At 43.1% G+C, this 26,630-nt stretch overlaps 1 protein-coding gene across 1 annotated transcript; it reads left to right on the top strand.

The window, feature by feature from the left end:
* The first annotated feature begins 748 nt into the window (after positions 1 to 748).
* On the top strand, positions 749 to 22,920 carry Slc1a6 (solute carrier family 1 member 6). The gene is made up of 9 exons (XM_052165395.1): positions 749 to 944; positions 3,129 to 3,266; positions 6,100 to 6,304; positions 8,347 to 8,389; positions 10,665 to 11,008; positions 15,307 to 15,540; positions 17,053 to 17,247; positions 21,209 to 21,343; positions 22,725 to 22,920. The coding sequence occupies exons 1-9, from the start codon at positions 749 to 751 to the stop codon at positions 22,918 to 22,920; spliced, it is 1,686 nt and encodes a 561-aa protein (XP_052021355.1).
* The last annotated feature ends 3,710 nt before the right edge of the window (positions 22,921 to 26,630 follow it).

The following is a 26,630-nucleotide window of genomic DNA, read 5'->3' as shown; positions in this document are numbered from 1 at the left end:
CTAAACGGATTGGCGGGTTTTACATTTACATGCATTTTATTTAACTATGGAAACTACAACATCCCACTGTGGATACCTTAAAAAAAAGTAAGTCAATAAGGTTAAATAGATATGGGCAAGTACCAAAAAGAGTCTGAGGTTTCACTCCAAGAGGTTCATGACCAAGCCGGGCCCAGAACAGTTCTATTTGTTTCCCAAGCCATTCTGACTTTACCCATCCCGGTCACACAGAAAATGTAGCCACATTAGTGGGTTAGCCACCTTTTGCCAGACACTTGCTCATTTTGTTCTTGTGCAAAGCCGACTGTGGGCATCTTCAGGCCGGACACCCAACTGTTGTGGTTTGTGGGACTAGCCTAAAGGTGCCCTTTCAAGAGATCTTCACGCGACTGACATTCAGCAAAGACCTGGCATTTTGGTTTGAGCGCTGCGGCAGCTCTCAGTTGCTTGAGATGATCTTAGTGAAATTAAGGGAGAGGCTGGTGGCAGAAAGCCTTAAAGGTGGGCAGTATTTGTTTTTTCCCCCTACCCTGTCTCTAACCACCTACTCTGGTGTATAGGTTCGAAAGCCTTCACCTTTTGCTGCTAAGGCATGAAAACAGAATCCCATTCGGAGCCGGGTCTCAAGCATTCTTCTGACATCGCCCCTCCCCTGGCTTCTGGGCTGCAATGCTATTCCTTCACCCCACCTACTCCTTTCCCGGACTCCTCCCTCACCTCTGTCTCCTCTGTCCCCCGCAGAGACGCGATGAGCAGCCACGGCAACAGTCTGTTCCTGAGGGAGAGCGGTGCTGGCGGGGGCTGTCTGCAGGGCCTGCAGGACAGTCTGCAGCAGAGAGCACTGCGCACGCGCTTGCGCCTGCAGACCATGACCCGAGAGCACGTGCGGCGCTTCCTGCGCCGGAACGCCTTCATCTTGCTCACAGTCAGCGCTGTGATCATTGGTGAGCTCTGCTTCTGGGAGGCGGGACCTCTGCTAACTGCCCCTTGCCTGTCTCCAGTGCATTCATTTTACAAGCATCCCACACAGCCCTCCTGAGGACATGGGCAGAGAGGGCATGCATACACACAGGCAAACACAGTTGTACGAACGCGACGTGATGTTACTTACATGTGTCGGTATGTGCACAAACAATACACTGCACAGACATGTACTTTACGACTGCACACAGAGAAAGATGCACGGTGCATCTTTAGAGGTGCAGACACCATAAACTGTGCACACGTGCCTAAATATGCAGTTATCTATCATACTCTTATGAGATTGGTTCCAGCAAATGCTACCCCATTTTATTTAAGACACGTGATGATTTGGGTATCCGGGGATTTAATTATTCACAAGCTTTTGCTATCTGTGGATGCTTAAGTCCCTTAAATAAAATGGGGTTAGTTTTTGTATAGGATCTGTGATTATCTTGTTCTCTAGGTTACATGTAACACCCAAAGCAATGTAACTAGTTACATTGTTAAATAGTTGTAATATTGTATTCTCTAGGGAATATAGACAAGAGAAAAAAAAGTCTAAATGTTCAACAGACACAACTTAAAAAATGTGTATATTGTATAAAATAATGGGTTTCATCATGACATCTTCATGTCTACCCCCGTGCTTTCATCATATTCTTTTTCCTTCACCCCTCTTACCTAATTACCCTCTGCTGGCCTTTTCCTCAAAAACTATGATCAGATATAATATTTTTTCCTCTAAAGGTGTCCATATGTTTGATTAATTTGATAGTGTGGGACCTGAGGATACCGGAGCCAACTGTACTAGACGTTGTGAACATTTTCATACTCATATATGCATTCACATTTACATACTTAGGAGTCTAATTGCATACATAACCTCCACGTTTGAAAGCGATAACACAGACACACCCCAGAAGTGCATGCGCTTATCTTTGTATGTGAGCCCACGTATTCAGTCACACTTTATGCACACAGTTGAATGTACACTGTCACATAGACATGTGTATGCATGCATAAATAGGTGGAGACATATACATTTGCATACATTTTATGGTATATACCATTGTACATTTGTACAGTTCATACATATACACGATGTACATGACACACACATGTATCCATGCACACACAAATGCACACACACCCATTCATTCAAATACACGAGCACATTATGCACTCATATACCCATGCTCACATAAATGTACACACACACACACACATGTTCACATACATACCCATGAACATACCTGAAGAAATATTTTTTGATTTATTACATCCCATTGGTGTGTTTGCCTCAGCGGTTTATGTTTCTGAATGAAAAGACACACATACAACCTTTATATTTTAATATGTCTTTATCAGCACAATAGCTAGGCAGCTGTCTAACCTCTATGCACCACCCCCCACCCCCCCACTGATAATCCCGAGTTATCACTTACTAAATTCTACATTCTACCTTGGCTGCCCAGGACCCACTCTGGGCCGCGCTCTCCTGGTTTCTTTGTGTGGTGACCATGCTTCTGCCCTGCACTCCTCTCAGGCTCAGAGTCTCTCCTGTCCTCCACATTCTCCCAGCATGGCCGAGCTTCTTCCTCCTTTCCTGGCCCTGGGGAATTCCAAAAACCTGCTTCTGTCAGTCCTTACTACCTAAGGACACCCTTATTGACTGTTGGAATTTTTATTTACCAATCAGAACCACCTGGGGGGGGGCAGGTTCCCAGAAGCTACAGACACTTGGGTGAGCAATTTTTGGGGGTGCTAATTAACGTTACAATACAGGCAGTATTAGGCCAAACACACCCATGTCCACACAGATCCATGCACACACAAATGCACACTCATACCTAGCACACACATAACCATGCAAGTACCCATGCACACACGCTTTTACACATGCCCACACATACATATGTGCCCTTACTCATACACACACAAGCACACACAATACCCATGCACATAAATGTACGCCCTCACATACATACGTGCCCCTACCCACAACACCCACAAGCACACACAATATCCATGCACATAAATGTACACCCTCATAGAATATTCACTGCTCACCCTTCACCGCACACCTTCTTTGGGTTGGATGAATGGACCCTGCCTGGGATTGAGATCCATAGTTCATGCCATGAACCCTTCCCTTCTGGTTCTAGGTGTCAGCCTGGCATTTGCCTTGCGCCCGTACCAGCTCTCCTACCGCCAGATCAAGTACTTCTCCTTTCCTGGTGAGCTGCTCATGAGGATGCTGCAGATGCTGGTGCTCCCCCTCATTGTCTCCAGCCTTGTCACAGGTGAGAGCCCAAGCCACTGTGCATCTCGAGGACACACGCAGAGCCCAATCTTGAGAAAAGATCTAGGGTTACTCCAACCATGGGAGCCTTTTCCCAACATCAGTTAAAGCCATGCCTGGGTCTTGCTCAGGTCCTGCTGTCACATGAACTGTGCATCCCAAGAACTTTCTTTTTCTTTTTCCTGAAGTGAAATACCATCCTGCCAGTGTTCAGAGTGTTTCAGAGAGAAAAAGAGACGGGAGAAACAGGAATGGTAGCTGTCATATGGAGTAGATGAGTAAAAGGTGGGGTGTGGGTGGCCCTGTAGGAGGTGAGTGGGGTGGAGGTGCCAGGTTGGAGGATGGGGGAAGGGAAGGGGCTGTGGAAGAGTTATGTGGCATCTTTGCTTTCAGATAGTAAATACTTTTCGCTTCAAGGGTCATCTGATCTTCATTGCAATGATTCAGTTCTGATCTTGGAATAGAAAAGCACCCATAGGCAATATGTCAACACATGGACAGGGCTGCTATCCTAAGTTCATTTATATTGTTGTAATAAAATACAAAAGGTGCCAAAAACCAACTTAGGGGAGAAAGGGTTTATTTTAGCTCACAGTTCCAAGTTAGACTCCATCATTCAGGAAAATTAGTGTAGGAACTTGAAACAGCTAGTTACATCACGGCCACAACCAAGAACAGAGAGAAAGCAGACACAGGCTGATTTGCATCAAGCTCCATCTCGACCCATAGACAGCACATAATCCCTTACTTAGGGAATTGTACTGCACACAATAGGGGGTCTGTCTCCTCTCAGTCAATGAAATCTGGACAACATCTCACAGACATGCCCACAGGTCCATCTGTTGTAAATAATCCTCCATCAAGTCCCTTTTCCTAATGACTCTAGAAAAGGGGAAATCATTTGAAATGTAAATAAATTATATCGAATAAAAATAATTAAAAAAAATAAAATAAGTTAGACCTCTTTGTAATTATAAAAAAAAAAACAATGAAAACTATCCATACCAGTTGTGTCTCAATAAAACTTTACAAAAGCAAACAGTGCACCAGATTTAGCCACAGGTGGTGTTTAGCATCCTCTAGGTTTAGGCATGGAAATAATAATCAAGGTTTAAAATGTTGGTTTCTTAGGTTGGGTTACTTAGATGCCAAGCCTGACATGGGGGTCTGGTAACAAGAGACTCATCAAGGGATAAACCCATGAGGAAGTGAGGGAAGCAGGGCAGGGTGGAGAAAGAAGCTAAACAAAGATGTGTGTTCAGAGGAAGGCTGGTCTCTCATTGTGATACCTCTGGGCGGGGCTCTCTGAAGTGTGAGTAACTTCGTTCCTCACCTCTCATTCTGTCTTCGTCTGAATCTCCACATTAACCAGGCATTGACTACTGCTGACTCTGGGGCCTTTCTGGAAGAGGAAGCTTCCATTCTGCTGGGGATTATTCTTAGGGGAAGGGAAAAGCGCAGGCTGTTTGTATCCCTGAGTATGCTTCAAACAGCTAAATGGTTGCATTGACTGGGAAGGGGCATGTAGCCACAACATGAACAGTATCCAGGCAGAGTGTAGAAAGAGGTGGGTTGGAGGGACGCGATGGTTGAGGTGGACCATGGGATGGAGACTTGAAAGTCTGTAATGTTTATGGTGCAAACAGATCAGTAGAGGGTTGGACAGGAATTGGAGGGTTGGTTTAGAGTAGAGGGGAGGTACTGTATTTGCTGGAGTTATTTGGGATAAAAAAATGGAGTGGCATATACTCATGTATGTGCGCCTCCCCTACCATGTATATGGTAGTGAGTGATTTGACTTTGAGTCAGGTCTACAGTGCTGGCCCAGTGTTACTCATCTCTTGAGGAATATTTTTATTTAAAAATATGGTTTTAGCTTAAGATATAAAAACTGACTCATCCTTTGGTTGACCTATCAGGGGATTGGTTCCAAGATCTCTATAGATACCAAAACCGAGCATGCTGAAGTCCTTTGTATAAAATGCTGCAGTATTTGCAGATGACTTGTGCCTCTCATCCTGTGTTGCTTCACATCATCTCTAGATCATAGAGTATATCCAATAACACTGTACAATTCTATTTCAAAGCAAAACAAACATTTATTTACCTTTATATATTTATCTTGTTATTACTATTTAATTATGTGTCTATGTGGGTACGTGCACATGAATACAGGTGCCCCTGAAACCCAGAAGGGGGCATCAGATCTTCTGGAGCTGGAGTTAGGAGTGGTTATGAGGCACAGAATACTGCTGATAGAATTTGGGTCTACTGTAAGAGCAGTATATATTCCTAACTACTGAGCTATCAGACTAGCCTCCTTTTTCATGAACCCCCATAAGTTAGTTTTATATGTGTATATAAATACACACACACATATGCATATATGTATATACATATGTTAGTTTTATATGTATATATATATGTTAGTTTTATATGTATATATACACACACACACATATGCATATATGTATATATGTATATGCATATATGTATATATGTATACATATGTATATATACACACATACATATACATATATATAGTTTTATAGTATATATATGTATGTGTGTGTTGTGTGTTTTATAGTTCATAAATATTAATTTATATAATATATAAAACTATATATTATGTTTTCTTCAAAAAATACACTTATTCATAATAGCATAAAAGCAGTTGTATAATAACTCTTAGCATACGTGGTTTCTGTGGGCACCTTTGGTTAAGGGATGTGCAGTGATTTTGAGCTGATGGTTTGTAGTGGGTGGAGCAGATGGGGAAGGAGTAGAGGGGTATGGGTGCTGCTGCGGCAGGGACGGCACTCTCTCTCTTCTAGGTATGGCATCCCTGGACAACAAGGCGACAGGGCGGATGGGAATGCGGGCAGCTGTGTACTACATGGTGACTACAGTCATTGCAGTTTTCATCGGCATCTTAATGGTCACCATCATACATCCTGGGAAGGGCTCCAAGGAAGGACTGCACCGTGAGGGCCGAATTGAGACTGTCCCCACAGCTGATGCTTTCATGGACCTGGTCAGGTGACATTTTCATTTTGTCGAGACTTCTGGATCACATGCAAAAATTCTCTGTGAGAGACCATGGACGGGTGGACCTAGTGTGGAAAAGGATGCAACTGTCGGTTGCCATTTTGGGTACACACTTTCTGTCCTTGCCCATATGCTACATCTAAATATGATCTTTGCACTCTGAGGCTGGGGAGGAGACAGTTGTGGTATCTTAGGACTGGGTAAGTAAGAGGAGCTGCTATTGGCTAGGTGTTCCTTTGGTGAGCAAATGATTCTTTTAGTCTGAGAAGACTTTGCTTGTCAGCCTCTAAGTCAAAGCTAGCCATATTGCTCCTATAGTACTGACGCGGAGTTGGAAGAGTTTAGGAATCGCCATGGTGTTTCCTGTGACTATTATACAATATTATACAATAACCAAGGGCAATAGGATGATGGCTCGGTGGGTCAAGGCACTCGCTGCCTAGCCTGACCATTTGAATTCAGACCTCTTGACCTGCCTGGTAGAACGAGAGGACAGGATCTCACAAGCCAGCCTTCGATCTTCACATACATGCTGTGGGGCACACACACACACATACACACACACACACACACACATACACACACATACACACATACACACATACACACACACACATACACACACATACACAGACAGATACACACATACACACATACACACATACACACAAATACACACACACACATACACACATACACACATACACACACATACACACACATGCACACACAAATACACACACACATACACACACATACACACACATATACACACATATACACACACACACATACACACACAAACACACACACATACACACACATACACACACACATACACACACAGACACACACACATACACACACAAACACACACATACACACACATATACACACATACACACAGACACACACATACACACACAGACACACACATACACCCACAAACACAAATACACACATATATACACACACACAAACACACACACACACACACACATACACACACATACACAGACACACACATACACACACAGACACACACACATACATACACACATACACACACATACACACACATACACACACATACACACAGACACACACATACACACACATACATACATACACACATGCACACACATATACACACACATACACACACATACACACACATACACACACATATACACACACACACTTACACATACACACACACACACACACACACTCTTAAGTGCAATAAAATTTAGGGTCAGTGAGATGATTTAGTGGATAAAGGCACTTGTCACCTACTTGATGGCATCCACATGGTGGAATGAGAGACCCAACTCCTACAAGATGTCTACCTTCTTCTACATGTAGACTATAGCATGTCTATTATAAATAGATATTGAAAATTTAATAAATATATTAAAATTAAATAAGAGTGACCTGGAAACTGTTATAAAAAAGGACAAAAATCCCCCAAAACCACAAAACAATAAACAGAGTTTCATTTCTCTCATTATTTAGGGATCTAGGGTATCCAAGAACTTGGTACCAGCGTCTGGTGAAGGCCTCTTCGCTGCCTTCTAACATGGCGGAGAACATATGCTGGTTAGCTAGAACAAGCGTATCACAAAGAGCTTCCTGTTTTGAACAAGGCTACCTCCTATTAATCTATAAACCTTTTTAGTCCACGGCTCCACCTCCCAACATTACCATATGACAATCAGATTTCAGCATGACTTCTGGAGGGGCCTAGCTATTGTCAGTCTGTGGTAAGAGCCGTCTGCATCCTTGAGCATCTCTGTGGGTCTGGGTGATGTCCTGTGGCCTTTAGTTTTGCTAGAGACATGAATACTGTTTACTTCCATGATCACTGTAGGGTTCATGTCAGAGAGTGTAGGGCAGGAACTTTACTTAGTACTTGGCCCACACCATCCATTTCTACACTGCCTGTTGATACAATGGTCGTTGCTACGATTGCAGTATTCCTTGGCTCCCTTAAAATATCTAACCACTTTCCTCTCTCTGATGTTTTTGTGCAGAAATATGTTTCCACCTAACCTTGTGGAGGCCTGCTTCAAACAGGTTAGGAAGAAGCTCATGGCTCAATCAAGGAGGGATGGAGGGTGGGGAGACTTTGCTTCCCCCAGAAGGGTGCGAAGACGGCTGAAAGAGTGGGTAGGGGTCCTTGGGGAGGACACTGGGAGAATAAGGGTACTTCCTGTGTCTAGGATGCTGATGCAAAATGTTGCCAGGGCATTGGACCTCTGGAGGCTGGGAAGCTGGGGTAGCATTTCTGGGACATCTGATCACAGACATCAGAGAGAGAGAGAGAGAGAGAGAGAGAGAGAGAGAGAGAGAGAGAGAGAGAGAGAGAGAGAGAGAGAGAGAAAGCCTAAAATCTGTCTGAGCATCACCTTAGGGCCGGTAGTAGCCACAGGCAGCATGTCCAATTAAAAGTTTATTTACAGAAGCAAGTCGCTGGCCAGATTTGGTTAGCAGGCGGTGTTTATCAACCCCCTTATTGAAGGGCAGACATAAAGATGCAGACCATCTATCCATTCTTTCAGGCTTTGGTTTTTAATGCCCTTTTACTTACTCATTTCTTCTCCCTGGTGATGAAGACAAAACCCAGGGCTCATTTACTTTAGGCAAATGTCAGTTGCTAATTTCTATTATTAATTATTATTATTATTATTATTATTATTATTATTATTAGTGTGTGTGTGTGTGTGTGTCTGTGTCTGTGTGTGCACATGAAGGCATGCCAGGTGTGGATATAGAACTCACATTACAACTTTTGAGAGTTCATTCTTTCCTCCCACCATGGGTTCTGAGGATCCAACTCAGATAGGTCCTTAGGCCTGTGTGCAGTGAGGACTTTTATCTGCTGTGAGTTTTCTTGCTCATTCAGTGACTCATTTCTTTAATAATATATTTATTAAAAATTTAAACTGATATATGAAAACTGTATTATCATATATGAAAACTGTATTATCCCTTGACATTAACAAAGATTGGATGCAAAATCTTTGCTGCTCAAGTCTCTTATATAAAAAAATGCGTGGAATTTGCAGATGATCTCTAGATCATCTCTAGATGATGGAGAACAGCTAACCATGGAAATGATATGCAGGTAGCATTTGTCCCCTTTAAGACTGTTTAAAGCCGTGGCACTCAACCTTGGTAATGCTGTGACCCTTTAATACAGTTCCTCAAATCATAAAATTATTTGCGTTGCTACTTTATAATTTCCCTACCGAGTGGCATCTCAGTTCTTAAGACTGTAGGAACTGTGTGTCTTCTGATGGTCGCAGTCCGCAGTTGAGAACCACTGGTTCAGCGACTTACAGCAAGACAAAGATCTGCCTTTGTTCACTGCACAAATGTTTTTTTCCAAGTGTTTTCAATCCATGGTTGCTTGCGTCTGTGGACATGGGATTCACAAAATGCTGAGGAGTTGTGTGTGAGACTTTTTGTGGGGGATATATAACACACAGGTCTGCTCACCTCGTGACAGATCAAAGTAATGATTGTACCAAAAGTCCAACTTGGTACACCAGTACATTTTTGGTAGGACTTCTAATGGGTGTGTTGGTGAGGAGTTACTTACAGGAGCAGCAATGACTCAAAAGCAGCTGATTCACAAAAAGAAAAAAGAAAAAAAAAAAAAGAAGAGTACCCATCCCCTCCCAGTATGGGTGACAACTGTTGCAGACTTTAAATATCCAAATCATGCCAATTGGACAAGCATACTACACACACACACACACACACACACACACACACACACACACACACACACACACCCCTTTAAAAAGTTTCCAATTTTGGTGCATTTTGGATATTGGATTGTTATTTTGCTTACTTATTTTGTTACATCTTTATTTACTTGTGTGCGCAGTTAGGTATAGTTGTGAATATGTGCCATGGTGCACATGATCAGAGGCCAGGTTACAAAGTCAGCTCTTCAATTTTATTGTGTGAAGCTTGGGATCAAATTTATTGACCTTGGTGGGAAGCATCTTTACTCTCTCAGCTATCCTGTCTGCCGTGGATTTGGATTTTTGGATTAGGGATGCTCAACTTGTATTTGAGTTATTTAATTATTTTCCTTGGCTATATATTCAACAGTGGGCTTACTGGGATATAGAGTAATTCTACTTTGTGTGTGTGTGTGTGTGTGTGTGTGTGTGTGCACACAAACACCAAGGATGGAACATAGGACCTCATGAATGCTAACCACGCCTAGCTCTGTTTTTATTTATTTATCTATTTTTTGAGGCATGACTATTCTTAGGATTTCTACAAGTAAGTTAGCCTTAATACTGAATCTGGCCTCAATTTCCCTGCATTTCAGTTTAAGACACAGTACAGCACACGAGTGGTGACAAGGACGATTGTAAGGACAGACAACGGGTCAGAGCTGGGGGCCTCCATTTCTCCCCCATCCTCAGCAGAGAATGAAACCAGCATCCTGGAAAATGTCACCCGGGCCTTGGGCACCCTGCAGGAGGTGATAAGCTTCGAGGAGACTGTGCCTGTGCCTGGCTCAGCCAATGGCATCAACGCCTTGGGCCTCGTGGTCTTCTCTGTGGCCTTTGGGCTGGTCATCGGTGGCATGAAGCACAAAGGGCGTGTCCTGAGGGACTTCTTCGACAGCCTCAATGAGGCTATTATGAGGCTGGTGGGCATCATCATCTGGTGAGTGGTGGGTGAGTCCCTGTGTCTGGGTGAGTAGTGGTGGTCCCTGGGGGTGATGGAGATGGGCCAATGGGACCCTTGCAGACATTTGGTCAAGTCATACATCTGTGCATTAGTTAATATAGCTCATTTGTTCATCCGTATCTTTCTGTGGTGATTTATTCATCTGTTCATGACCTCATTAACCTATTCACTCACTCACTCACTCACTCACTCACTCACACACTCACACACTCACTCACTCACTCACTCACTCACCCACTCAGTCACTCAGTCACTCACTCACTCACTCACTCACTCACACACTCACTCACTCACTCACTCACTCACCCACTCACTCACTCACCCACTCACTCACTCACTCACTCACTCACACACTCACTCACTCTCTCACTCACTCACCCACTCACTCACTCACCCACTCACTCACCCACTCACTCACTCACACACTCACTCGCTCACTCACTCACACACTCACTCACACGCTCACTCACTCACTCACTCACTCACACATTTGCGCATTGTCTCAGAGACTCATTCACTCACTCATCTGTCTATGCTCATTTTCCACACGCAGGGTCACCCACTTTTTAATTTCTTTTTAAAATGTGTGCTTCGAGGATTTCATGCATGTAATTGATAATATCCACATTCTCATTCTCCCTGTAACCTCTCAGACTCTTATGACCCCATTCCAACTTTATATTCTCGCGTGCATATAGCTTGTCTGTTCCTACATCTTGCGCTGATTCCAATGAGAGCTGTCTGTCTGAACGAGGCTGAGGGGGTCGGCCATTGAGTCTGGGCGGTTTACAAGATACCACTTTCATAAAGAAAAATTGACTCTTCCTCTTCTAGCAGCCATAAAGCATCAAAACAGTTTCTCAGCTAGGCCTGGGGATTGTCAGTCACTTCCCACACCATGCTGGATGGTGACTTGTTTGAATCACGGCAATCTTGTGCAGACAGCTACCATTGCTGGAGTTCATTGTACTGCTTTTTTGAGAGAAGTCTTCCTTTGTAGCCCAGAACATCCTGGGACATGCTTCCGCATTGCTTAATTCACCCATAAGCTCATTAATTTGCTTGCTCTTTTCTGAAGTGACTTTTTCAGTGATTCGCTTCTTCTGCATTTCCTCGTCTGTCTCTTTCATTCACTCATTTATTCTCATCTTTCTAGCATCAGCTAGAAATCAGCCTCGTTCTAGCACCTACTGATCTTATTTCATCTATTTTTGCGTATTCATCAGTTAAATCACTCCTTGATATGTTCATTCACTGATAAATCCATTCATTAGTTAAATCATTTCACAATTACTACTTTATAATTCTATCATCTATCAATCATCGGTCTCTCATTTATGGTGTCTGAGTGTATCTGTGTGGGTATGCATACCACAGCATGCATGTGAAAATCAGAGAGTAAACTTTTTGGAGTTAGTTCTCTCCTCCTACCATATGGATTTCAGGTCCCACTCAGGTCCTCTGGCTTGGCAGAACATGTAAGTCTTTATCTGTGGAGCCATTCTGGCTCCAGATTATTTTTAAGTGCTAGGGTTGAACCAAGGCTTTACACATACTAGAGAATCAATCACTTTACCACTGAGCTACACCTACAGTCTTCCATCCTACTTAGAGTCATTCCCAGCCCTGTCCATTCATGAATGCATGTGGATTTCTCTCATTTACGCCCTCAGATGGTCCATTTATCCATTTGCTTACGTACACTTACTCATGCCTTGTTTTCTTTCTTTCCTTTCTACATTTGGGAATGGTGTGATGTGCATGTGTATGTATATTATTTTTGCACGAATGTGTGTGTGTGTGTGTGTTTCAAGGATAATGTTGGGAATCATTCTCCACAGTGCCTTCACCTTACTCATTTTAGAAGAATCCCTCAATTAAACCCAGAGCCCAAAGAACAGACTCATCTTGCTAATCAAAGTGCTTTGAGGGAGCCCACTCCTTCTGAGGCTTGCTGCAATGCCTAACCCAGCACTTCATGGGTTTTAGAAGATTGAAACTCTGATACTCATGCTTGCATGATAAGCTCTTTAACCACCAAGTTATCTCCCTAACCCTGTGATTGGAGATCTAATTAAAAAATAAACTTTCACTCCTTCAGTAGATCATTTGTCTAGCAGACATCACCCAGGTGTGAAACCCAGAGATACAAAACTCTAGGAGGAAACGATGTCGGTCACCTGTATTTAACACAAAGCAGGTGATGTAGTAAATCTACATCAGTGAAGTGTTAGGAATATGAAGCAGTCAGTGGTGAGGGGAGGCATATGCAGTGGATACTGCCTGGGAAGATGAGGAGTGAGGAAGCCAGCTGGCCCTGGAAGGGAGGGAGAACCTAACTGGACGTGAAGAGGAGAGTGAAATCAAGCACAAGGAAGAGAACCAGCAAAGCTTGAGAAACCCAGAGTGCTTGGACAAGGAGTATTCTACGTTCATTTTGGTTGCTATGATAAAATTCTGACATCAAGCAGCAGAGGGGTTATTTGCTTCATATTTCCAGTTTACAGTTCATTACTGTGGAGAAGACAAGGCAGAAGCTTAAAACATCACATCACAGCCAAGAAAGAGTAGAGAGAATAAAATACGATCCCCTAACTGCTTGCTTGTTTGCTTGCTTAGTACTCGGCCTAGCTTCCTCTATTCTTACATAGTCCAGGGCCAAGCCCATTAAATGGTGCTTCCCATAATGGTCTGGATGTTCCTGAATCAATTAGCAGTCAAGACTATCTTCCACAGAGGTGTTCACAGGCAAACTTGATCTAGCTAATTCCTCACTGAAACTTTATTCACAGGTGATTTCAGGTTGTGTCTACTTGAAAGTTCAAACTAGCACAGGCAACAATTTGTGGAAGTTGCCAAGGCCAGAGATAGGGGATGTGTTAGTGCCTTATGGTTTCTATTGCCGTGAAGAGACACCACGAACATGGCAACTCCTATAAAGGGAAACATTTAATTGGGGCTGGCTTACAATTCAGAGGTTTAGTCCATTATCATCATGGCAGGAAGCACGGCAGTGTACAATCAGACATGATGCTGGAGAAGGAGTCAAGAATTTTACGTCTGGATCTACAGGTAGCAGGAAGAGAGAAACACACTGGGCCTGGTTTGAGCACCTGAAACCTCAAAGCCGACCCCCAGTGACATACTTCCACCAAACAAGACCATACCTACCCCAACAAAGACACATCACCTAATAGTGCCACTTCCTCTTAGCTATGGGGGCTGTTTTCAGTTAAACCAATTCAGTCTTAATAATGTCTAAGGATGGAATTCTGAAGGGAATAATCATCAATAGTTGAGTTGGAAGGGAACTCAATGAGGAAAAGACCCCAAAGGTTGCATGCTTTGGCATTGTAGGAACTTTTCTGCTGATCAAATGAACAGTGAGGTGACCAGGGGGAGGCAGATATATTCATGGAATCCAATTGTATTAGTTAACTTTCTGCCGCTATGAAAAAATACCCAAGAAAACCAATTTAAAGAAGGAAAGGTTTAAGTTTGCCTCACAGTTATGCTGGTTTCAGTGCATGATTGGTTGGTTGCATTGCTTCTGGGCCATGATGGTGAATGAATACAGTTCATGAGGCTGCTAATTTCACACCTTCTAGGAAGAAGGGGTGGCGGACGGTGAGGGACTAGGGAGAAGATATATCCTTCAAGGGCACCTCCAGTGACCTGATTTCTTCAACTAGGATCTCCCTATAATTTACTCCCAATAGTTCATTTAGCTATGAATTCATCAATGAATAACTTGCAGCAGAGATTGGAACTCTCATGAAGTTCCACAGGTCCCACCTCAGAACACTGGTCCCACTAGGCACAAAGCTTTCAACATGTGAGCCTTTGGGGACAATGGTTTGAAAGAAAACCCTAACACCAGTGCTATTTAAAATTATTTTATTTGATTTGTATGTGTGTATGTATGTGAATGTGTCTGTGTAAGTGGATGTGCAGATGTGTCTATGGATGCCCACAGAAGCCAGAAAGAGGTTCCAGATCCCTTGGAATTGGAGTTAGAGGTGTTTTGAGCTGCCTAGTGTGTTTGGTGGTGTCTTAAATCAGATCTTCATCATTGAACAGCAAGTACTCACAACCATAGGACAGTTTCCTCAGTGTCCCAGTGCTGGCTTTGATGGCTGGGAAAGGATGGGTGGGGTTGGGGGCTTTGTGATAGGAACTGTCTGGCTCCACAACCCTATATGGGTAAAAGCCTTGGGAATGCCAGCTCTAGACCTATGAGGAAGATCACCCTAATAAATATGTGCCTTACCCAGGTATGCACCAGTGGGCATCCTGTTCCTGATTGCTGGAAAGATTCTGGAAATGGAAGACATGGCTGTCCTTGGAGGTCAGCTGGGCATGTACACACTGACTGTCATTGTTGGCTTATTCCTTCATGCTGGGGGTGTGTTGCCCCTTATCTACTTCCTCGTCACCCATCGGAACCCCTTTCCTTTCATCGGTGGTATGCTACAGGCGCTCATCACAGCCATGGGTACCTCTTCCAGGTATGGCCTTTCCCTGTACTCTCCCTGGGTCCATTCTTCATCTTTCATTGGTTTTGTTTAGGTATCCTCCTCTCCACCTGCCCAGACACCTCTTCTGGTTGTACAGTAGAAGGGAGTGGACTCTTGAAACTCCCTACAGGTGGCCTATACTTGAGGATATAGTATTTACCCTGTGATTATTCCCCTGACTGCCTTGTCTCTTTTCTTGTTTCTCTAGTTTATAGGAGAGCCAGTTGCCAATTCTGGGTTTAAGAATTTTACTTTGGGAGTACCTTTCCCAAGCATCAAGAGTTTACTCTGGGAGTACTGTCAGCTCAGAGTCTTGGCTTTCTTCTGTTTGTGCTTTTAGAGGATTGATAAAGTGATCCCCCCCTTATCTCTCATCATCCAAATTCAAATCAGTTTAAGAAAGTATCCCCAGACCCAAACAGAGAGAAGAAATATTTTATTGTGCTCATGGTAATGGAGAATGCTTTTTGATTTTTAATCTGTGGTTAATTAGGATTGATTATACTATACCCAGAATTAAACTCATCTGATTACTATGGAGGTATTCGACCTATGCTGTTTCTGATCTTGGGAAAGGTTGAGGTGCTTTGGGTGTTTCCCTATAGACACTGTCTGTTTCTAAGGCCAGAGACTCTATGAGTCCAAGCTTCAAGTTTCATGGCATAAAGCTGACCACACAGGGCACCGTTCTTGCAGACAAAATGACACCAAATGAAATGCCTACTCTTTCCACTAAAGTCACCAGCTAATGAAAGTACTCTGGGTGGTACTCCTCTGAGGGGAGACCTTGGGTTCTTGTGGATGATTCTCAGTGCAGACAAACACCTTTACACCTTTCCTGCTCTACTTTCACTTCTGTTGCTGTGAAAAAATACACCGACAAAGGGCAACTTAGCAGAGGTGGTGGAGGGATTTATTGGGTTTACAATTCCATGTTACAGCCCATCACTGTGGGGAAGTCAAAACAGGAACGTGAACTAGCTAGTCACATCACACCCAGGAACAGAGACTAAATGCATGCCCGCCTGCTGTTAACTTGCTTATGCTTAGCTTGATTTCTCCATACCAGGACCCCTGCCTAGGTAATACATCTACTATGGCCTGGGTCTTCTTGTATCAATTAGTTAAGACCATCTCCCAAAGATAATTCCTATAGGACAGCCAATTATAGTAACCCATTGTTGAGACTCTTTCCAGGTAATTCCTGGTTGCCAAGTGGACAAAGTTACCATTACATTTACAGTCTGGGTGGGACTCACGCCATAAACCATTGATGTGAATGGGGCAAGAGTCATTTCTTTTGGGGAATCCCCACCATAAGTTCTCTGCATCAGGAGTCCCAGTTCCCCATGCCCAACTGTCATCCTCTGTTTGCACTCCCTGCTCAGATTCCAACCTGCTCTCCAGGTGCTAGAGGGAGCCCTCCTTTGGCCCATTGTTGCTACTTCCCCTGCCCTGTCCTTCAACTCCCTATTCTCAGCCTCCAGAGCTCTCTTCCCCCAGCTCTGCAACTCTGCCTATCACTTTCCGCTGCCTGGAGGAGGGCCTGGGCGTGGACCGCCGCATCACCAGGTTCGTGCTGCCTGTGGGGGCCACCGTCAACATGGATGGCACTGCACTCTACGAGGCCTTGGCAGCCATCTTTATTGCTCAAGTCAACAACTATGAACTCAACCTTGGTCAGATCACCACAATCAGGTGAGATGTGATGTCAATAGCTGGGTAGGACAGAGGCTGTGTGACCTGTTTGTAGTTGCATCTCATTCCTAAGATACATAATTATGTACATGCACATATCCCAAAATATGAAATAAGAAAGTAACCTGTGAAACATTTGTGGTCTCTAGTATTTTAGAGAAAGGATCAGGATGCTCAATAACATTTGATTCCAGGCTGTCTTTTTTTCCCATTCATATTGTTTATTGTTTGTCTATCACACAAGAATGAAAATGCAAACTCTGTGAAGGAAAGTATTTTCTTTGTTGGAAATTTATATAATAGTCACATCTTGACTTAAGATAACCATCATATGATCTTTCTCTCCCTCTCCCTTCTCCTTATTTCTATTTTCCTTTCTCTTTCATCCTTTCGTTCTTTCTTCCCTCCTTCCTTCCTTCCTTCCTTCCTTCCTTCCTTCCTTCCTTCCTTCCTTCCTTTCTTTCTCTTTCTTTCTTCCTTCCTTCCTTCCTTCCTTCCTTCCTTCCTTCCTTCCTTCCTTCCTTTCTTTCTTTCTTTCTTTCTTTCTTTCTTTCTTTCTTTCTTTCTTTCTTTCTTTCTTTCTTTCTTTCTTTCCTTCCTTCCTTCCTTCCTTCCTTCCTTCCTTCCTTCCTTCCTTCCTTCCTTCCTTCCTTCTTTCTTTCTTTCTTTCTTTCTTTCTTTCTTTCTTTCTTTCTTTCTTTCTTTCTTTCTTTCTTTCTTTCTTTCTTCTTCCCCTTCCTTCTTTCTTTCCTTCCTTCTTTCCTTCCTTCCTTCCTTCCTTCCTTCTTTCTTTCTTTCTTTCTTTCTTTCTTTCTTTCTTTCTTTCTTTCTTTCTTTCTTTCTTTCTTTCTTTCTTTCTCTCTTTCTTTCACTGGCCTGGGATCCTGAGTTGCTGGGATTGTGGGCATGTGCCTGGTAATGAAATAATGTGTTGACTTTATAAGGGTGTGAGTGTGATACATGTTCAGTAGAGACCACATTTAGTATTTTAAAAAGTTTTTCCTATTCTGTGTGTAGGTATATGTGCCCATATGAGTCCATGTTTGCTACATGTGTGGAAGGTGCTTAGGTGCTTTCCAAGGTGAGAAGAGGGGTTCAGGTTCCTTGTAAGTGGAGTTACAGGTGACTCCTTGATGTGGGCTTTAGGAATAGAGCTTGGGTCCTCTGCTAGAGCATGTGTGTGTGTGTGTGTGTGTGTATGTGTGTGTGTGTATGTATGTGTGTGCATGTGTGTGTGTCTGCATGTGTGTGTGGTATACATACATGCACACACACATACACACACGCATATATATATATGCGTATATGTGTGTATGTGTGTGTGTGCATGTGTATGCATGTGTATGTGTGTGTGTGCCACAGTGCATATGTGGAGGTCAGAGGACCACTCATGGGATTCATTTTTTTTCTATTATGTGAGACCTGGGGATTGAACTCAGGTTTTCAGGCTTGACAGCATAATGTCTTTACCTACTGAACCATCTCTCAAGTCCCTATACTTCAGTTTTGATTGGAATCTTTTCATCTTGCTAATGATGTGATACTGTAGTGGCTTGTTTTAATTGTCAACTTGGCAGAATCTGGAGTCAGTTTCTTTTTGGCAGTTAATTTGTTTTTTATCTCAGCAACAGAAATGAAACCTGAATAGGCACTGTCCTGGGCTCTGTCCTGCTCACAAGGAGAAGGGAGGGGTTGTCTGTCATTCCTCTGATGAGGCAGGAGAGGCTCTGAGTTCATGTGCTATGTGTAAAGCTCCTGAATGAAGTATTCTCACCCTGAAGTCCATTGTTTAATGCCAGTCTGAGTACTTGCTCAAGTACCATTCTGATAAAGCATCCTCTGGGATAATCATCCCCCCTTGTTCTATGTGAATGGCTATCGAATCTAGAAAGAGCTTTCCTAAGCTCCTAGGAAGAGAGCTGGCACCTGGACAGCACTGCTACTTTTTTCCTGGTAATCTTAGTGGCCTTTACAATACGTATCACACCTTTCTGGGCAATTGGAGCTGATATTGCATTGTTTTTCTTCAATAATCACTTTTTAAATTCACTTTATATCCCAATCACAGCCCCACAGCCTCTCCTCCCAGTCCTACTCTCATAAATCCTTCCCTCTGTTACTGCTTCCCCTTTTCCTCAGAGAAGGGAAGCCTCCTTGGGTACCAGCCCACCCTGGAACAACCAGTCCCAGCAGGACTAAACACATACTCACCCTCTGAGGCCCGACCAGGCAGTTCAGGTAGCAGCAGGCAGTGGATCTAATAGTAGGCAACAGAGTCAGAGACAGCCCTCACTCCACTTGTTAGAGGACCCACTTGAAGAATAAGCTGCAAATCTACTACAAGTGTGTGAGGGGCCCACATCCAGGGCCTGCGTGCTTCGTGGCTAGTGGTTCAGTCTCTGTGAGCCCCCATGGGCCCAGTTAGCTGACTTTGTAGCTCTTCCCATGGTTCCCTTGACCCCTTTGGCTCGCTCAGTTCCATGCTCCACTCTTCCACAAGACTTCTTGAGCTCCGCCTGATGTTTAGCTGTGGGCCTGTGCATCTGTTTGCATCTACTGGTGGATGAAGCCTCTCAAGAGACAGTTCTGCCAGCTTCCAATCTGTATGTTTCTGGAACTGCAGAGAAAATGGGCGGAGAGGTGGTCAGACTTGATATTGGAGTTTTAACATAGGCCACTCGTGACCCAGTAGATCCTACTTAAACTTCATATTAATTTTCAGGACTAGAAATGGAAACTAGGATTTGTATATGCTAGACAGGTGCTCTACCACTGAGATATACTCTTAGCTTTCTTTTTATTTTTATTTTTAAAAATATTTGATGGGCTGGCTAGATGGCTCAGTGGTTAAGAGCACTTACTGCTCTTGGAGAGGACCTGGGTTTGATTCCCACTACTTACATGATGGCTTACAACTCCTTATCGCTCCAGTTCCAGGGGACCCAATGCTTTTTCATGGCCTTCATAGGCATCCGGTACACATACAGTGCACAACATACATGCAGGCAAAGATTCCTATCTATGAAATTAAGAAAACAAATAACTTAAAAAACCATCAAGAAAGAAATAGACTCAAAACCTAAGATGGGCCAGAATGTTCTTACCTCCAGCGTGGTAAGATGTATTTGCTGACTTAAAAAAAAAATAGCTACAGTCTTTTCCAGCCACAGCCATCCTGAATGATAGCTAACAAAAGTTGCATATATTTAAGGTGCATTTCATGATTATTTGCTGAATGTGTGCTTTTGTAAAATGGTCATCACAGTCAGGCTGATTATTATATCTCTCTCCCCCTACAGTTTTCTTCTGTCCTTTCCCCCCCCCCGCCATTACTTACCCCTCTGCTGCCTGTGTCTTCTCTCCTCTCATTTTCTCTTCTCCTCTCTTTTCTCCTCTCCCTTTCTCCTTCCCTTCCTGGCCTTTTCCGCTTTCCCTTCTAATCCTGATGTCTTCTCCTTTTCTAGTCTCCTCTCTTCTTTCCCCTCCTCTGGCTCTCTCTTCCCTTTCTCCTTCCCTTCCTGTCCTTCTCCTCCTTCCCCTCCCCTCTCTTATCTGTCCTTCTGTTCTCCCCTCCTTCCTTTCTCATTCTCTTTTTCTGATGGTGAGAATAGACTTGTCTATTCTCTTGAAAAATTTGAATATAAACACAGTGTCATTAGCCGACACTCTCCATGATGCACATTCATCCCAGAACTCCCCAGAACGCATTCATCTGCTTTCTAGACATTTTGGCTTGTTGACAGATATTTCCCATCTCCCAGCCAGTCTGCCCAGCATCACACTTTTTGCTTTTGTGACATCAGCGTTTTAAATTATATTTTCACATCAAAAGTGAGATAATGTAATGTTTTTCTTTCTGTGTTAGCTTGGGAATTTTATTTAAGATGCTCTTTCCTGCCTGATCTTCCAATTTTCTGTTCTTTCTTTCCTCCTGGATTCCTGACTCTCTTCTCGTTTGCAGCATCACAGCCACAGCTGCCAGTGTAGGAGCAGCTGGCATCCCCCAGGCAGGACTGGTTACCATGGTGATTGTGCTTACATCTGTCGGCCTGCCCACAGAGGACATCACACTGATCATAGCTGTGGATTGGTTCCTGTGAGTTTGCTTTGGGTTTAATCCTGGGCCTATCTTTTCTTATAACTTTTTCCTAAAGGATTTTGCAAGGACAGAGTTGTAGGAAGTTAGAGGGTGAGGGAGGCATTGGGATGTCTTCTAGTGATGGTCTGTAGACTTCAAGCTCATAGATTTATTATCTTTGGGACCTGGAGTGAGGAGGATTCAGAATAGGACTCTGTCCAAGAGCCAGCCAACTTCTCTTCAGCCTGTTTCTTGTAGAAACCATACAAAGGTGTTCAAACATACTTTTTTGAACTCAAAAATTTTAAAATATTTTTTCTTAGTGAAAATGTTAATTTTGAAGAATTTTAGAAGTGAGAAGAAAACACAGGTTACCCGTTGCATTAGATAGTGAAAAATTTTAGCTTATAAAATCATCTGTGTTGATGGACAAAAGACTTTTGGTGGATTTACAATCTGAATGCTCTGACCAGGCACATTTTCTCTCTCTCCTCCCTTCCTTTCCTCTGTTCTTTTTCACTAATTAGATTTGTTCTTTGACAGTTTCATAAATGTATACAATCCTCCCCTGACTCTCTCTTAACTCCCTTTCACCCCTGTCAACCTTCTTCCTTACAATTCTCCTTCCCACATTCCCATTTTTATTTGTGACCGACTGAGTTGGAGCAGAGCCATTTGTGTGTCTTGGTTTGAGACTATGCCATAGGGTGTGCCCCTGAAGACAGCACTCCTCTTTTCACAGACTCTATCAGTCGCCAATAGTTCAGCAGGGAGGAGCCACTCTCTAATCCCCATCCCTCCCTTCTTTTCCTGCTCTTTTTCCTTCCTTCCCTTTCTTTCCTTTCTCTTTCTCCTTCCTTCCTCTCTCCTTCCTTTCTCCTTCCTGCATCACTTTGTCCTTTTACCATTCCTTCTCTCTCTTCCTTCTTTTTTTATAACATGGAATTCATGTGAAATGTTGATTTTCATCCACATGTGGGATTTGTGGGCAAGAAAAGGTCCCATTTGTACAGTAGGACTAAAATTCCACATGGACAGTATCTAACCTGTCCTACGTCTACATAGACTTATGTGTAACAGTCTATATCAAACATTCAAGTCCGATCGTCTGCATCAAACACTCATGTCTAAGATTTTCTATCAGATCCTAACATCTAACAGTCTGCATCAGACTCTCATATCTAACCACCTCTAAGTTAGCATATTTACAAACAAAAATCACATATCAAAGAATAGCTCTGAGGGTTTCAGGGATGATATTGTTAGGAAGGAAAACTGAGGAAGAGTTGGACCTGTCAAGGTCATGTGGTTATGAATAAGACTGGAAGCCCTCCTAGTCTGTACTTGGTTCTTAAAGGAGCTTTTTAAGACCCCCATTAATCTATTTATCTTCCACCAGTGACCGACTTCGTACGATGACCAATGTACTGGGGGACTCAATTGGAGCGGCTGTCATTGAGCATTTGTCCCAACGGGAGCTGGAGCTGCAGGAGGCTGAGCTGACTCTACCCAGTCTGGGGAAACCCTACAAGTCACTCATGGCACAAGAAAAGGGGGCATCAAGGGGTCGGGGAGGCAATGAGAGTGTCATGTGAGACGCTTCTAACTCTCTGTCCAGGCAGGAGGGAAGGGGCTGGGAGGGGAGTCCTGGGGACAATCTGTTGCCCAACTGACTGTGGGCCAAACATGGAAGTTGTGTGGGTTCTCTGGGGACTGCCGAGATAAAAGAGAAGGAATGAAAGGTATCCAAGGTGTATTTATCACTGTTGCATTTGTGTGCTCCAAATATAAGAACAACCTAAAGAAGGAAAGATTTATTTTGCCATATATGATGTTCACTATAGCCAATAGGCACAATAGAAGAGAGCAGCTCACTTCATGGTGGTGGTCAGTAAGCAGAGATAGGAGAAATGGGAAGTGACCAGGGCAGGGTAGAGCTTCACAAGACCATCCCACCCATGACTACTTCCTTCAACCATACCCATCCTCCCACTTTTCATTTCTTTCCAATACAGCCATCATATTAGGGAACCATGAGGGACTGATCCATTCATTAGGTCAGAGTTCTCCTTATGTAATCATCTCTCACACACACAGAGGTGTGCTTTAAGAATTTTCCAGGCACTTGTTTCAGTCCAGTCAAGTTGAAAAAGACAGTTCATCATCACAAAGGTCTCTTTTCATCTCTGAGTATATGCTGAGAGCTTGAAGGATGGTGTGAGAAAAAAAAAGGGGGCGGGGGAGGAAAGATTTAGGGTTGGGGGAGGAAAATCTTCAAACTCAGCAAGAAAGATAAATTTGTATTCTTTGTGTTTTCAATGTGTGCTAGAGCTGGCAAGGGTAAAGAAAATACCTGCTATTTCTTATGATAAAAGTTATCTGTGGCATTTCTATTGAGATACTAAAGACTACCTTCCAATTTAACAATTCATTAATAAGACTCAAAGAGCTCAGAAAAGTCGTTCTCCTCTCAGATATTATAGTGGAGTGTGGGTCCCTTTCAGATCAACAAAGGTGCAAGTGGTTTGGCTTGGGGCGGGCTAGAATATGTGTTTCCAGTTTCTTTCTAGTGAAGTCATGGAAACCAGTGACTTCTCACGACAATGTGAGACAATATGCATGGTGCAGCCCGTAACATGGTGTGGTCTACATTCAGGGTGGCTCTTCCTGTCTCAAATAACTCAGTTAAAACTCCTCACATATCCAGAGGAATATCCAATCTCTCAATAATTTCTCATTGAGACGTCCTCCCATATGATTCCAAACTGTTTCAAATTGATAATTAAGTCTAAAAACCATGAAGAAACTCATGTGAACCTTGGTGCCTCATCACCAGGCATAGAACATGCACTGACTCATCATTTTTCAATCCTTGAAATGGACACTCCTGTGCAGTGTGGTCCAGGGCACTAAGTTCATACCAGTAGGCATTGACATCATGGTCAGCATACACTAGTGGGTATAGCCAGAGGTTCTGATTCATTTGACACTTCTATCGTGAGATTATTCCAAATATCAGAGGTGTTCTAGTTTCATTTGTGCTGCTATTATAAAATACTTTGACCAAAAACAACTTAGGGAGGGAAAGGATTCATCTGATGTAAAATTCCAGGTTACACTCCATCACTGGGGGACGTCAACACAGGAACTTGAAGGAAAGCCTCCTTCTAGTCCACACAGAATTATCTCCAACCAAGGAACTCAGTTTGCAGCCAAAGGAGTACAGCAGGAAACATGAAGGATGCTGCTTTCTAGCTGAAAGGCAGACATATACCAAACTGGTTTCTTACACAGCTCAGGATCAATTCTCTAGAGATGGTACTTCTTACAATGGGCTAAACTGTCCTACATCGATAAGACATCTATCTTAGTCTGTGCTCTACTTCTGAGGGGACACCATAATCATGCCAACTCTTATAAAAGTCATTTACTTGGGGCTTGCTTACACTGTCAAAGGTTTAGTCCATTTTCATCATGGCAAGAACCATGGTGATGAAGGGCAGCATGGTACTAGGGAGGGATCTGAGGGGTCTACACCAGGATCTGCAGGCAACAGAATAGAGGGAGACATTGGGCCTGGCTTGGGCCCTTGAGATCTCAAAGCCCATCTCCAGTGACATATTTCCTCCAGCTAGACCACATATCCTAATCTTTTCAATTAGTGTTACTTCTTGGTGACCATGAGTTAAATAGATGAGCCTATGGGGTCCATTCTCATTCAAACCAACACAACACCCCTTCTCCCAGATTACAGCAGGCCAATCTTATCTTCGCAATCTCTCAATTGAGAGTGAGACCAGGTTTTATGACGTTAATAATCAAAGCCGAGTATAATAGAGGCCTTAGCTCAGGAAGTAAGCAATCTCCAGTCCTTTATTTGAGGTATACAGGCTTTGAGCACTCTTTGCCCTCTTATCCTCTTTACTGCACACCAAGGTTGGGAATGGAACAATTTCCCACAGGATAGTGTTTTGGGTCTAATATCCCCAGCCATTGACTCCTAAGGCTACTTATATCTCCATGATGCTTTAGTGGATACTGAGCTTCTTTATAAACCAAAGATGAAAGTTGAATTAAGGGTTGTTTTCCTGCATGTAAGTGAGCCTAGAAGGACATCAAAGCCTTAGTGAAAACACAGAGAAATAGTAAAATAGTTTATTTCATTTTCAATTGTTATAACTGAATAACTATAACTGGATAACTTATAAAATAAGCAAGTTTATATAAGCTTCTGGAAGTGGAAGTCTAATTCCATACAGCTCCATCCAATTAGATGAGAGGTTCATGTTGATTCATAAAATGGTAGAAGCCAGAAGGGGAGGGAGGTCATTCACAAGAAAATGGGCTCAGATCTGATAACTAAGCCTTAAATAAGGCATGACTTTATGAGTCTCTACCTTTGTTGCCTAAATAGCTTTTACCAGTCTGGATCCCCATTACTGCTCCATTGAAAAGTTAGGTTTTTGACAAGGCTGTTTAGGCTTCCAACATTTCAGGAGACACTATCAAGCCACTCACATGAAAACATGATTCTAGTTAAAGTCTCTGTCTTCTTTGTCCAAGAAAGACAGAATTAACTTTTTCTGAGTTAAACAAAACCCAACTTGCACATTTTTTCCAATATGGAAGAGAAATCCAAGTATAGGTATTCTTTTTATGCTTTACATTCTGAATTTAATGCTTTAAAAAATAGTTATTTTTAGTTTACGCATGAGAATGTTTTGCCTATATACCATGTGTGTGGAGTGTTCATGGAGGCCAGAAGAGAGTGCCAAATAATCTGAACTGGAGTTACAGAGGGTTGCTAACTGCCATGTGGGTGCTAGGACATGATTCTAAGTCCTCTGGAAGAGTAGACATTGCTCTTAACTTTTGAGCCATATCTCCAGCTCCTAATTCATTTTTTTAAATATTAAAAAGTTTGTTGTTTAAGAATGTTATGCATGTACACAACATATTTTGAATATAACTACTCTCTATTTCCCTGCACCAGAGGAACCACTGCACCAGAGCCACCACTACCATCCCCACTTCCCAACTTCATGTCCTCTTTCACAACCCACTGAGTCCAGTCAGTCCTATCCTTGGATGCCCTGATGTAGGGCCTTCCCCTGGATTGTAGGCAACTTATTAGGTGCTCATTCCATGGAAAAGACTTCCTTCCCATGCCAGCAGCCTTCAAAAGCTAAGGCTTTTCAGATAGAGATAGAGTTATGAGTCTCTCTTCCCAATATGCTAGAATTTTGACTGACTTGATCTTGGACCAGTATTGTGCAGGCGACCCCCCCAGCCATTATGAACTTAT

This window comes from Apodemus sylvaticus, chromosome 20, assembly GCF_947179515.1.
Source record: "Apodemus sylvaticus chromosome 20, mApoSyl1.1, whole genome shotgun sequence".
In the NCBI taxonomy this organism is placed as follows: Eukaryota; Metazoa; Chordata; class Mammalia; order Rodentia; family Muridae; genus Apodemus; species Apodemus sylvaticus.
This window is presented reverse-complemented; position numbering and strand designations above follow the sequence as displayed.